This window comes from Uloborus diversus, unplaced genomic scaffold, assembly GCF_026930045.1.
Source record: "Uloborus diversus isolate 005 unplaced genomic scaffold, Udiv.v.3.1 scaffold_14, whole genome shotgun sequence".
Classification (NCBI taxonomy): Eukaryota; Metazoa; Arthropoda; class Arachnida; order Araneae; family Uloboridae; genus Uloborus; species Uloborus diversus.
The window spans coordinates 3257003-3272122 of record NW_026558098.1 but is presented as its reverse complement, the minus strand read 5'-3'; the positions used below and the strand labels follow the sequence as shown (position 1 = coordinate 3272122).

At 32.4% G+C, this 15120-nt stretch overlaps 2 protein-coding genes across 2 annotated transcripts in view; one reads left to right on the top strand and one right to left on the bottom strand.

The window, feature by feature from the left end:
* Positions 1-11847, bottom strand: part of LOC129232779 (protein jagunal-like) — a 36289-nt gene extending 24442 nt beyond the window's left edge. The window contains exon 1 of the mRNA XM_054866882.1: positions 11602-11847. Within this exon, the coding sequence (XP_054722857.1) occupies positions 11602-11690 (89 nt within the window). The 5' untranslated portion in view covers positions 11691-11847. The remainder of the gene's footprint in view (positions 1-11601) is intronic.
* A 1034-nt stretch (positions 11848-12881) lies between these two features.
* Positions 12882-15120, top strand: part of LOC129232778 (trafficking protein particle complex subunit 10-like) — a 103274-nt gene continuing 101035 nt past the window's right edge. Inside the window, 1 exon segment of the mRNA XM_054866880.1 lies at positions 12882-13036. Coding sequence (XP_054722855.1) covers positions 13012-13036 — 25 coding nt within the window. The 5' untranslated portion in view covers positions 12882-13011.

Sequence of the window (15120 nt, the reverse complement as noted above, 5' to 3'; positions counted from 1 at the left end):
TGAATAAGGCACTAGTGACATTATAAAACGTGTGCATCAAAATCTCATCGTAATTTTCCCTTCTCCCCTGCCAGATTCATTCAGATGGAGTAGTCTTTACTTGGCAGATTGCCAAATTATACAATCCATGGTCAAACAGTAGCAGGATATTTTCCCCATAGAAACCGATTTCAGTACTGATTAGAGTCATTAAAATTTGACATATTTAATAACTTGTTCATTAATGGTTGGAGAAAAAAAGTTTTTACATTTTTGCTAAGAAAAAAGTACTAAAACCAAGGAAGTTCTAATTTCAAAAGGGGGGGGGGCCTTGAGCACCCTCTTTACCCCCTCCCCATATGGCGTCCTTGACTTGAATGGAATAACTGAGCTGGAGGTGTGTTTTATGTATTTCTGCTGTAGCCCTGGCTTGGGGCGTTTACTTACTGCAAAATAGTACCAGATTGTTTTTGTTAAAACAGTTCCTATGCAAACAAGGATAATTGCTCTTTTTTGAAGCTTATTCATTCACAAATGATAATTAAACTGCATAGTTTGAATTTCAATATGCAATTCAGTTACAACTTCCAGTGGTTGATTCAAATGCATTTGCCCCATCACAAAAATCTATATCATAAAAGTGGACATTTCACAAAATTTCATTTATTAAAATTAGACTTTTATAAAATGTCATTTACGAACACAGTTTTTTCACACTTTTAAACTCAATAAATTTGTCTGAAAGCAAAACATCAGTTTAAAAAAAGAAGCTTCCAGCTTCCAAGTCATTCCCAGTGAAGTCCTTTACTTTATCCCAAAGGGGAGGGTCAAAGGTAATTTTTTTTTCCACTCTAATGAAGCAAGACTATTTTTTTATTATTTGGTTTATTTTCAGGGTTGCCACTTAATTTTGGAAAAAAAAAATTCCCTGTGTTTTCCCTGTATGAAAATAAAACGTTACAAACGAGCGAGCACCGATTATTTGGAAAAGAACATTAATATCTTGATAATTTCATCACAGGGTAAAAAAACGAAACAAATTTCTAAATAAATAAAGGAAAATAAATAAGAATTCATAATAACTGAAATAATAACATGGTGGTTGAATATATTCAACTTTTTATTAAAAAAAAAACTTCTCTTAGCCATGGACCTAAAAGTGTATAAGTGACCCAGAACAACGATTATTGACGACTCATTTCATACACTCTAAATTATCATGAAATTCAAGATCCTATTTTTATGATAAATATTTTAATATTTACCTTAAAAAAAACTTTCAAGCAAAATTACATTTTTTATTTTACTTTATTTCTGAACTTTATTAATATTCTCATTATAATTATTACTATTTATTTAATTTTTGGGAGTTGATTTTTGTAACTTTAATTTAAGAAGGAAAAAAAAATTCCCTGTATTTTCCAGGTTTTTGAGAAAATTTTCAAAATTCCCTGGATTTTCCCTGTTTTTTTGTTTATTTTTGAATTCCCTGTGTTTTCCCTGTTTCTTCAGGTTTCCCTGTGGCGTGGCAACCCTGATTTTATTGTAAAAGCTATTGAAAAGCATGAAAGAAAATTTAATATTTCTTTAAAATATTGATAAGAAAAACATAATTTAAATCCCTTGCTTGTAATACTCAAACTCTGTGCAGGAACTGCAAATGCGTGAACTTTGGAACGTTAGACCCTAGTTTGGCCATTAGAAAACTCAGTTTGAATTGCATCAAGCTTTAATTCAGATCATCTAATGCATAATACATTATTTATCCTTTTCCCCGCTAAGATTTCCAATTCCCATTCAAGGGCGCCCATATACAAAATTTCAAGGGGGTGGGGGGGGCTCAAAATTTCCCCCAATGGTTTAGCGGGATATTTTCCCCATGGAAACCGATTTCAGTACAGATTAGAGATACAGTAAACTCCCGATTATCGGTGGTCGGATCATCCGCGGCTCGGCTTATCCGCGGGTTTTTCCCCAATTTATTTTATTAATTTTTTTAATGGTCATTAACTATTTTTTAAACTTATGATTGTGTTACTGTTCGTTTTTAGCTTTAAATGCGTATATTTTTTTACATTCAATGTTAGTAGATGCAATATAGCAATGTTTTTAGCTATAACTTAAATGTATTGTTACAAATCCTGTAAATAGTAATTATTGTAGTAACGTAACCTGTAAATAATTTCCCGTAATGAATATACAACCCCTTAACATATGGCTAAAGTATACAACCCCCTATTCTTTTTATTTTCATTGATAAAATTTGATAAGGGTCTACGCATTTCTCGAAGCAGAAAGAATGTTGTGGAAAATTCTTGGATGTTTATAAAAGCCGTTAGCGATGGATAAACAGTTAGTTTCGATTGAGATTTCGAACTGAGTGCATTTTTGCTCTGTTTATTGCGAGGCATTTCGCTGTGTTGTTTTCGTATTTGGAAGTAAATACGTGTGTAAACGTTGAGTTTACGGTGTTGTGTGATAATTGCTTAATTGCTGATGAATAATTTAGCAGTTGTTGAAGATCTTTCCTGTACATAGTGTAAATAAATTTCCTGTGTTTTTATCAAGAACTGTGTCTTCATTTCAAGAAAGTGGAAGTAGCACCGAATCCGTTACAGTATGTTTGAGTTTTATTCATATTTTTTTACCTGTTGTATACAGTAGTATTGTTTTTACCCATTGTTCGGATTATCCGCGGTTTTCGCTTATCCGCGGTTACCGTGCCACCCTATTCCGCGGATAATCGGGAGTTTACTGTATTAAAATTCGTCATTTTTAATAACTCGTTCATTAATGACTGGAAAATAACTTTTTATACATTTTTGCAAAGAAAAAAGCACTAAAAACAAGAAAGTTCTCATTTTTAGGGGGGGACTTGAGCCCCCCCTTACCCAACTATATGGGCGCCCTTGTTCCCATTCCGGCAACGACAATGGAGAGCAACAACCAACACTTCTACTATTGCTGGACCAGTAAAGTAAGAAAAAACGTCAAAAAAGAACAAATTGAAGGTTAATGCAAATTGCATTAATCTGCAATTTGTGCTTTTTTGACGTTTTTAATTACTTTACTTGAACTATTATTCAAGAACTAGTGAACTATTTTTCAATGACTAATCAATTCACACCATTACGAAAGACACCTATAAATGTGTACCACACAGGGTTTAAGCTGGGTTCAAAAGTTCTTTAGCATAAAAGCTAAAATTGATGGAAAAATGTTAGCAAAATGCTAAAATGTTACTCATTCTCACATATTTATATATGCCTCAGTGTGTTTCATCTCCAGTTGAAAATAAAATTCATATTTCATTTGTGACATCCTTGAAGAAATAAGTACAACAGCAATTTTTTTAAAACATAAAACAAAAAAAAAGAAAACACGTTTGGTGTTTAGAACGTTGCAGTCCCCTCCTCCTAATAAAGCAGTTATTGGGGGGACATAATGCTGGATAAGACTGATAGTTATTGAAATTAATTGTAGTTTAAACATCTTAGCTAAGATTTAAAAAAGATTAAGTTGATTATCGCCATGCACGCTTCCTCTCTATGATCATACATTTCTTCTTTATTTAAAAAACTAATTTATTTTTTATTTGAGCAAAAAGGCGGAAATGCATTGCTTTATTTACGCAATTCAGATAGTGTTTTCGCATTATGCGAAAAATGCGACCGTAGCGGAAACCCTGGTACCACAATGCATTGAAAGGAAACGTCTGAAGCTGAAAAGCAGTTCAAAAAGGTGGGTACCTACAATTCACAATGAAACATAGGCGGATTTATGGGGGGGCAGCGGGAGGCAATGCCCTCCCCAGTTTTGGGAGGACTTTATGTAGTAACAACACATCTCCCAAAAATTTTAAAAACAAATTATTATTATTTTTTCTTTTTTGAATAGTTCAGAAGGGAATGGGTGGATTTATAGGAGGGGGGCATAAGGGCAATGCCCTTCAGTTTTGGGAGGACTTTATATAGTAACAACACATCTCCCAAAATCTTAATACAAAAAAATCATGACCTTTTTTTTTTTTTGAATAGTTCAATGAAAATGTCCTTTTCTGATGGGAGAAAAGAAAAGGGGAAAAAAAACGAACACTAAATACAAATAGGGCAGCTGTCACTGGGGTGCTGAAAATGTGTCTAAATTCACTATTTTGGACTGAAAACCATTTGGGAAAGCATATGAATAAAAATAGGCTAAACGAGCAATAAATTAAGCTGCAACACTTAAAATAATTGACCATTATTTTAATTAGAACCTAAAGCAAAGGGGAAACCTCCCCCCCCCCCCCCTTTCATTCGCACTAACAGATCGAGCTACTCGTTATGATTTGTATCCACATTTAAAGTATATTTGTGCATAATATTTATGTTCTTAGTAGATTAATTGGCCTTTTGAGAAATTCTAAAAAACATAGTTTTTTTCCCTTCTCTCTCTCTCTCTCCCTCTCCTTTTTATAAAGAATACCCTAAAATTGGATATATTCTATTTCCCACTTAAAAGGGAGCCCTGCGTCACTCTCTTGATACCAGCTCCGTCTCTTAAGGTCAATTCAAAAAGGACAGCATGAAAACACACTTTAATGAAAACGACACACAAAAAAGTAAAGCATGGACTTATGCATCAAGGGAAACAGACAAAAACATGGGAGTGGGGGGCAATAAAAATGTTGCTCAAAAAAATATCCTGCCCCCCCCCCTCCAGGAAACTCAGTCCTAAATCCGCCTATGTAATGAAATCAAAGATTTTGGTTGCTCTATGTTTTATAGGGTATTATGCATAAGCCTGATGTCTCACATGTTCTGAATCAAAAATGACGTCTTAAAACTCTATACTTTCACAATTTTAAGTCCTTTGACAGAATCAACTATTTCTTACATTTTTAAGATAATAAAAACTGCATTAAAAGTTTTAAAAAATTCCATTTTTGGCACATTTTTTTTAAGATATATTCCACAAACAAGTGGTCATAACAAACTGACAATTTCAGTATGTATCGAAAAAGGAACAGTTTAACATTACTTCTGAGGGGATAGTCTTATTTGAACTAAACTTTTGTGCCATGACTCCCTCTCATGCTTTAGTTTTTGATTTGAACAATGTTTTTTTCAAACTTGAACAATTCAAAAACTGTCAGCTTTAGAGCCGACAAGAAAACTTGAATTCTAAAGGGTGTCCCAAAATTAACGCAAGATTTGAATTTGCCATAATTTTTGCTGTGAATTGTTGGCAGCCACGGAAAAAGAACAATTTGACAGCGGGGAGTTTAGGGTTAGTAAAAATGGAGTGTTATGCTATTATACAGCCAGCCAAACAATTCAATCACTGCATGAGGCATTTCCTGTTCGTGTACTCTCTCGTTTCGGTGATATGAATTGTACCCTAGATCGTGTGATTTTACATCATTAGACTTCTCCCTATGGGGTTATTTGAAGTCAAACGTCTACGTCAGCAATCCCACAACCACCTGCGCATCACCTAATTGCGATATCGAGCGCCAATAACAGTAAACTGCTTGACCCGCCCAAACTTTCATTATTTTTCAAATAATTGTTCGATAATGAAAACGCATTATAGAATCGAAAACGCTCCATTTGTAATAACCCTAGACTCTCAGCTGCCAAACTGTTCTTTTTTCAAGCTTGCCCACAATTTATTGCAAAAATGGCGGCAAATTCAAATCTTGCGTTAATTTTGGGACACCCTTTATATGAGTCATCAGAGAGGCTTTAATTTTTGGGAGGGTAGAAATTCCCAATTTGCTGAATGGAACACCAAAATTTTACCGAATAATAAAAAATATAGATATTAAAGGGATATTTTGTCATTTAAAAATTTCAACTCCCCAAATTGGCCACATTATGAGACAACATTTGTCGAATAAAGAAATTTTTTGGGTCATTGACCTCCCGGGGCACACCAATGAGTCATTGTCAAACAGGTGGATTTACTTGGAACCAACTTTAGCAGCAAGACCTACCAGGGGCCAATCCAGGATTTTTTCTTTCTCACTACCTATTTTTGTGAAAGTATATTGCATGAATATTCTATTTTTGTGAAAGTTTTTTTTTTTTTTTTATCAGCATAAATGCCGTGCTGGGGTTTCTACCTCCATTTCTCGCTCCTATGATATTGCTGTACTGGGGTATGCAATATTAACGTGACAAAACTAGAAAAACCAATTCATTTATTTTGCCTGGAATATTTTATTTCTCTCTTTATATACTAGATGGCAGCACAAGTCCATTTTAAATGTAATTGCAGAGATGAAGAAAGGAAATTTGGTACTAACTTACCAGATTGTGACATTGGCCTCTTTATCTCAAGCTTTGAAATTTACCACACAAGAAAAATTTACTTATCTTTACTTATATTACACAAAAGATTAATAAAATTCTTTTTTAATGTTTAAAATACCTATTTCTTAAATTTTTGCTGCTTGCTTGGGCTTGCTTGTTGCCTTTTCATAAAATTTTAAATTTTTTTAAAATTTCAATCTAAAAAATATTGAAAATGAAAAATTGAATGCACATGTTGTTCATACACTTATTTTTATATCATTTTCTTAAATAAAAAAAAAATAGAAATTTTTATGACCATTTTCTTGAAAATTATCCGATTGCTAAGGGTTTTAAAGGCCCATTATAATTTTTGTTAAAGAAAATTAACGAAACTTAAAACTTAGTTAGAAATAATAGTAAATGACATTAGCACCTTTTTTTTTTTGGGGGGGGGGGGGTAAAAACCTAAGAGGTAGGAAAAATACCATTGTATCTTAGGTCAATAGGCTTTGTAACAATGTCTAGTTCAGGAAATCATGAGAAAAACAGCCCTTCAAAATTGACCTTAATTTAATTTGGCAAAAAACAGCTAAAACTGAGTTAAAATACTATGAAAAATTTGTTACCTAAGCGATTGTTTATATAAATCATCTTAGCATTTTATTTTATGAGTAAACTAAAAAACAAGTTTTCTCTTTTAAAATGCGAATTTTTGTGAAACATTTGATTTTCCCATGTTGTTTTGTGAGTGTGCCAATTTTCAAAGTTAGTTCTGTGAAACTGCTGATTTTATTGCTTGATTTTGGTGACGGTACCAAAAAACGGGAGTAAAATCATCCTGTATTGGGCCCTGCCTTCTGTCATAAGAAATGCACAAAATGTTTTTTTTAGTTTAGTTTATAAATATCATTTGTAAATGCATATGATTCACAACTCTCAATCAAGATTTTGTCAAGTTCAAACTTTATTCAGCAAAAGATCTAAAATTGAAAAGAAAACCTTTCTAGCAAAATGCTATAATGTCGGAATATGTTTTGAAATGCCTATATGTTTCATCTTCAGTTGAAGTCAAAGGGGACATGATTCAGTTGTCAGGGCCCAATACAGGCTGATTTTGCTACCGTTTTTCGGTACCTTCACAAAATCTTGTTTTGAAATCGGTACTTTCACAAAAATCAAGTAATAATATCGGTAGCGTCACAAAAACATCGAAAATTTCACAAAAATTAGCATTTTAAAATATAAAATTTGTTTCTCTGTTTAACACAAAATTTACTCATAAAATAAAATTCTAAGCAGGTTTATTTGAACAATAGCTTAAATAGAAACCTTTTTGTAGTATTTTAACTAATTTTTAGCTGTTTCTCGCCAAAGTGTATTTATGCAATATTATTGCAATCTTTCAACATCTGTTTTGGGAAACCGTTTTTCTCATAATTTCCTATATTGCACACAGTACATAGCCTATTAAGCTGAAATTACGATGGTATTTTTCATACTTCTTAGGTTTTTAGCTCTGCCCCGTCCCTTTATAAAAAACGAAATCTGTTAAAAATAATACTAGATGACATTTACACTTTTCGAACTAAGATTTCACTTGTTCTACTTCTTTTTTACAAAAATTAGGATGCCTCTAAAATTTCACAAAAAAAAAAAAAAAAAAATGCTGATAAAGAAAAAAAAAAAAAACTTTCACAAAAATAGAATGATGCAATACTTTCACAAAAATAGGTAGCGAGAAAAAAATCCTGGATTGACCCCTGGTAATTTAAACTTATCAATATAAAAGATGTTAATGGGTTAAATTTTTACATCGAAAGCAGGATGAGGGGTCATGGTTTTAAGATATTCAGATCTCAGGCTAAAAGAGGGCTATTGATCTTCAGTGGGGACTAAGTCCTTAATAAACTTTCTAGTCTTTAATAAACAGTCTAACAGAGCCTGTTGCTGGTCGTCACATTTGTATTGGTATCAATAATTTGACACAGTGTCAGATGAGGGAGTTATGGGTCGAAAAACCATAGCTCTCTCAAGTTTTTCTAAAGTATGAAAGATAAAATGATTTAATTTGGCATGGAGTAAGCTATAACAAATTATTCAAATAATCCCTTTACCGAAAATTGCATCATCATTTATTGTATTTAAATTACTGAGTGACCAAGAATAAGCTCAGATTCAGGCAAGCGTCACTCATGGAGTAGATATGGGTCACCCCCCCCCCCCTTTTTTTTTAAAGCAATATGCATCAGAAGTAAATGAATATTTTAAATAATCATTTATTAGCTCACAGAGAATTTTTAATGATAAAAAGTGTCCTATTTAAGAAAAAGCACATCATAATTGAAATAATTTGATGATACTCTTACTAGGCTTATAAAATTGGTGCTGTTAGCCAACAACAGTGTTGCCAGATGGTCAAAAAGCGATGTTTTCTATCAAAATTCCTCAAATTCAAAAATTATTTTTCCACTAATATTTTCATAAAATGAATCGACTTCCTCTAACATTTTTGTCTCTTGAAAAAAAAAATTTTCCCCAAATGGCTAAATTTTCTTAAAAAATTCCCCAACCTTTTTTTCTTCCCATTTTCGTTTTTTTTTTTCTTTATTTTTCTTTATCTTCTTTACTAATAATAAAGCTGAAAGTCTCTGTCCGGAGGATGTCTGGATGTCTGTGACTCGCATAGCGCCTAGACCGTTCGGCCGATTTTTATGAAATTTGGCACAAAGTTAGTTTGTAGCATGGGGATGTGCACCTTGAAGCGATTTTTCGAAAATTCAATTTTGTTCTTTTTCTATTCCAATTTTAACAACATTTTCCGAGCAAAATTACCATCAGAGGCACGAGTAAATAACCAAGTTATCATAACGTGGAACCGTAACAGGGGCAAGCCAATTGGCGAGAAGTTCATCATGCATTAATTGTAAATATACATACGAACCAAAAGACCTTTTAATTTTCTACTACGGGTAAAGCCGTGCGAGTGCCACTAGTCATAAATACAAGCGCCTGACCGAAAAATAAGAAATAGCCAAAAAAAATTTTTTTTTCTACTTGCATTGACTACTCTGCTTCTGTATTAAACTATAATTTTTGTATATATTTATCCAAGAACATTCTTCATCACACTTATTTTTACCTGTTTCACGTATCAACTAGTTACTCACGCAGAACATTAACGCAAATTCCGTAGCATAATAGTCCACAATGCGAAATGCTAATTCCATAAAGTTGAGCAAAGCTAAACTAACGCTGTTTGATACAAATAATGTAACTACTACTTCTTGACGTGGATCTAAATACGAAAAAAATTATTTTTTACCCAGGTTTTCCCCAAGGAAAAAATATTTCCCCAAAAAATTCCCCTCAAAACCTATTTCCCCAGAAAAGACCAGATTTCCCCAAAATGGGGAAATTTCCCCCGGCAACACTGGCCAACAATTATAGGAAGACATTTTTAATTTTTTGCGCTACTTTCATCATTAACACTGCAAGGTTTTTTTTTTTTTTTTTTTTCCTGCTAGCTTTAATTAGACAGTAAAATATGCACTTGTTACAAATTACTTCTAAAAATGTGTCTATCTCTTGGACACACAGAAATTTCTGATACCTTGTTCCAGAAAATTTCATTTCTGCTTTTTCCTAGTCGTAATAGATTTAAGTATACACTTTCCCATTTTGTAGAATGAGTAGCTATCATCATCCACAGGAAAATATTTCTGATGTTTAAGTACAGAATGAATTTTGTTGTAACACCATCTAAGCAGGAATATTTTTGAAATTGTTTGATTGCAAATTACTCTTCTCTCTATTTTTTTACTTTTCTTTTCAACTGTCATAAACAATTTGAAAACAAGCTCATTTTGCATTTCGGGGAGTCTTGTTTTAGCTTCTTGCAGTTCTACTGGCATATTTTCTAATTCTGTTTAACAGTTTTTTAGCTAAAGCAGCCAATCTTTTAAACCGTTTTAAACAGGGTTGGCAAAAACCCGTTTTTTTTTTTAAAGAAAACCCAACTAAAGTTGGGTTTTTTAAAAGAAATGTGGGGTTTTTTTGTCTTTTTTAGGGAAAATGTGGGGTACTTGTAGCATATTGTAGCGTAAGTATATGGACAAAGTGCAAAAATTGTCTTCGAGAAAAAAAGCTGGAAAACTAGTTAAAATTCAGCGTTTTCTGAAGAAAAGTATAAAAGACGAAAAAACCCAAGAATGGTGAAGTTTCAGATTTTTTAATTTTCATTATTACCATCAGTTAAGGCAAAGTTACTTCTCGAGTGATAAAATCTATTGTTCGTTTTTAATTTTTTTTTTTTTTTCATTTTACTTTATTGTACTTCATTTTGTTATGCAAAACTACTGTACAACCTCAAATATTTTAAATCCCTTTTTACTGAATTCCAGCTTAATCAAGATGTCTTTTAATTTTATGTTGCCTGTTTTTCTATTTCTGGGTACAGAGTAAGAAATATTAAACTTTTTCGTAAGATAATGAAAATACTGTACCTGTTCTGTTTTCTGTCGACCGTTTGAAAAATCTGTTTATTTCTAAAAAATATACCTTGTGTTTATTCGAGATTTGTGACGTGTTGATTAGCAGAAAATAATTCACATGAAAGCCTTTTAACTAGATTAGTTTCCTCTGTACAATTTACAAATATTGAGAAAATAAGGCGTGACAGGACTTGGTCAAGATAATTTGAGTTATTTATTAACCAGTTAAAGAAAAAAGTTAATACATTTTTTTTAAAATCTTTGAAGTATTTTTTTAATGCCGTTAAGAGTTAAGAAATACTATTAAAGTTCAAAATTCATTTTTTATGTCCATTGTCTGTGGTGAAGAACAAATAACAAAAAGTTTAAATTGTGAAAGTATTTAAATTAATTAATTTTTTTTAAACTTCTGAGAAAATTTTTAAAAACCCAAAAGTGGGCTAAATAATGTTTTTTTTTCAAAAACCCATTGGGTCCCATTCGGCCAACCCTGGTTTTAAAACTATCTTTGCTTTTCAAGTTCATAGACCTGCATTAGAGTTTTTTTTCCCACTCCCAAAAGGAGAGGGCGAAATTACGTGAATCACATGCTCCACGCACTACCACGTGCACTTTTAAACGGAAAGCAGTTGAACACGATTACAAATTTTAATATTTCGACTTCTCAATTTATTTATTTTTTTAAGTGTACCCAGTGGGCGTATTATATTTCAGAGAAGATTTTGTGTATCTACATGCAAAATTTACAATCAGTTCAAATTAATATTGATAACGAAGAAAGATAAAAATACGGAAACATATTGACTTTATCTTAATGGTAGCTTTGAAATGAAAGAAATCAATAAGTTAACCTTATTTGATAGTGGGAAGCGACTTTTTCCCGATGACCAAAATCACTCCCATCGGTTCCTTTAGCTCTAGCTCCTGACCTAGACGACATCTTCCAGCAACGTCGGAGGAAAAATTACTCAAAAAAATGAAGAACAGATTATCATAAGCTCAATTTCTGAAACATCATATTGTAAATACAGATTTTTCATACAGCGTGGCGCGAAATACGTCACTCGCGCGTAACAACAACAGTTGTAAGATCGAGGCGTGGCCACGGAGCAGCTTTGCCACGCCTTTTCTCCAGTCCGTCTAAACAACCGGCAGACTTTAGTTATTTTCATTAGTCGAAATTTGATAGACAGGCATTGAATCTTTCTTTCTCTCACTAATAACCATATAAATACATACTTCTTAATATCACTGATCGTCATAAATATGAGTTTTTCTGAGAAGTTACAAAAACATGAAGTTTACAGCTACAGAACCGGCTTTACTTCCGAGCGATTGGTTCAAATGCTTGTCAATCATCTGATGCTGCAGTAGTCGAAGTCTTTTTGAATAAAATTAATTATTTTTCTTTTATTCTGTTACCCTTATTAAGTTAAAAAATATTCAATGATCAGTTTTCTTTTCATGTCTTCTGTAAGTACAATTGAATTTGATAAATTTCAAGTTGCCGAAATTTTCCATTTGAGGTTTAGCATTTCATTCAAATTTTGCTATCAACAACGTTGTTTTGATTCAAACAAATCGTCTGCAGTTAGGGCCGTGGTAGCCCGATCGGTAGAGTGTGGGATTCGGGCCCGGAAGGTCCTGAGTTCGAACCTCGATGGTCGAAGACCCACCGTCGTCATTAAAGGGACTGGGCGACGTTAAATATGCTCGTGGTCTCATTGTCCTCCAAGTGAAACGATACCTCTGGGGGGGCTAGCACCAGGTAGCTATTAGCTCCTGGACTAGTTCTAAATTCTCATTAACTGTTCGATTCGGTGGTGGTGCTGCCATCTATCGTTATATAAAATAATGGAGGCAAGGCACTTAGTATGCAGTCCTCGACATAAATACAGTTGTAGTCAGTTGTGACTCGGAATCAAAATCGAAATTCTGTTGCCCTTATTAAGTTAAAAATATTTAATGATCAGTTTTCTTTTCATATCTTCTGTAATTACAATTGAATTTGATTAAATTTCAAGTTGCCGAAATTTTCCATTTGAGGTTCAGCATTTCATTCAAATTTTGCTATCAACTTTGGCATCAACAACGTTGTTTTGATTCAAACAAATCGTCTGCAGTTTTTTTCCAAGTTGCAATATTTTTTTGCCTTAAAGTTCCTTCATAATTGAATTATGAACAAAATGTCTCGAGAAAAATATATTGGAAACTATTTTAAGAACATGCTGCAATAAATTTTCTTGCCACTGTGCGCAGAAATGGATAGCAAACCTCTCATTACATGTAAGGGCGGATATGTTTTTAACTTCGTTTCTATTTCATGAATGTAGATTTTCTTTTGATCTAAACTGACACTCTGGGATTTAACATATTTTAGTATTTGTTCTTTATTGTAGAAATTATTTTGTTCGGGCTGTAAATGTATGAGTTGCTTTTAAAAGAATTAGGATGTGTTTTTATTCTTTACAACAGGTGGTCTGCGGACCCATAATATATGTTCGTGGAATTTCGCTTGAGCAGCTTCTAATGTTTAAAAAAATAATAATAATAAATGAAAAAAAATAATAATAGATTGAGACAGAGCAAGATAAAATATATAAAGTAAATAATCAATGAATGAATTGTAAAAAAGCAGTCGAAAACTTTGTACTATGGAATGAGTAAAAATGACAACAACGTGTATAAAGTACAAATAAAGTAGTATAAAAAAGTTAAAAACTCAGCAGTTTTTAACTCTTTTACACTACTTTATTTGTACTTTATACACGTTGTTGTCATTTTTACTCAATCAATGAATGAGTCAAATATGACAAGTTGAGATAATTTTACTTTATTATCTAATTTGTATTTCATGATCATAATTTACTGCTATTCATTTGGCACCAATGAGGAAAATAAACTTTTAAAAGTATAACAAATTATCTCACATATTTTCTTTTTTCAAAAAAAAAAAAAAAAAAAATCACAATTCTTCAGTACTTATGTTTAAGAAAATAAAAAGTCATTTTCTACAAAATGTGCTTTAAAAATATATACAATTAATAACAAGGGCGGATCCAGAAATTTTTCAAGGAGGGGGCGGTTGATTTTTTAACTGACCTCTTACTATACATCTGATTTACACATGCTTTTTGGGGGGGGGGGGCGCATCATTCTTATCTAAATTCTAAAATAGATAAATTATGGAGGTCTATCCAAGGAGGTCCATGAACCCATTCCTTCCCTTTCTTGTTGAAAGAAATTCTTGTTTTTAGCAATTTAAGAAAGAAATTCTTAAATTGCTATTTAGAACTTCAATTTTGCAATAGTCCTGGGGGAATATTTAGAAACTCCCTCTCAATAACATCATCGAAGTCACTGGACATATTCCTTCCTCTAACTCTATCCGAGATGTTTACTCTAGCATCTTTAAGACTTAAATTTTGCAAAATGCCTGGGGGAGGACCTCCAGACTTCTCCTCTTAACATCATCCAAGATCGTCTGAAATTGCCATTCTGAAACTTGAATTCTGAAACTCTCTGGGAGGGAGATTCGGGCCCATTACTTTCCTTAACGACATCAAAGATGGCTTACACTTGCTCTTAAAGACTTCAATTCGGAAAAATTACCGATCGCCCCTCCCTTGTATCCATCTTTGATTAATAAAGTACTATCTTCTATCCTTTTAGATACAGTAGGCACCACTTAATGTGATTACTTTGGGACAAATATAATTTGATAACAATAACCGACTGATAACAATAACCGAAAAGAATCCAGGAGACACAAAATAATGATTTTTTTTTTCCATTTAAGGTGCATTTATTTTGGGAACCTCAAATTAAAAAAACAATGAATCAACTGAGCGCAGTTTTAAATTACAAATTATTAAATTAACAGAATGGAAAAATCTGAATTATAAAAAGTTAAAGTTAAATTATGCAATTTTTAATCACATAGTAATAGGTGAAGTAAAATATGACCGTTTTCCTTGATATTCCTAAACCAGTTTCAAAGCACATTCAGCAGACTTAGATAAAATGAAAAGCTTTCTGCAAACACAAATCTTAACTGGAAAATTTTCTGCAAATAATTATTTTGCCTAATTCACACTTGTGAATAAAGAATTAAATTTATATTCAAATATGAAAGAGACAAAAAAAAGTGCTTTAAATCATTTTTTTTATAATAACATATAGTTATTTCTTATTTTTTACCAACTGAAGAAAACTGCCAAAACTATTAATTTTTTTCACATGTGCTTTAAAAGGCTTTTGGAGAAAGGCTTTAACAGCAATGAACTGGGATTTTTTTAAAAATTCTTTTTAAAAGAATTATTATTTTTTCATTAACGTTAGCAGTTTGAAAACAATTTCTGCAGACTCAA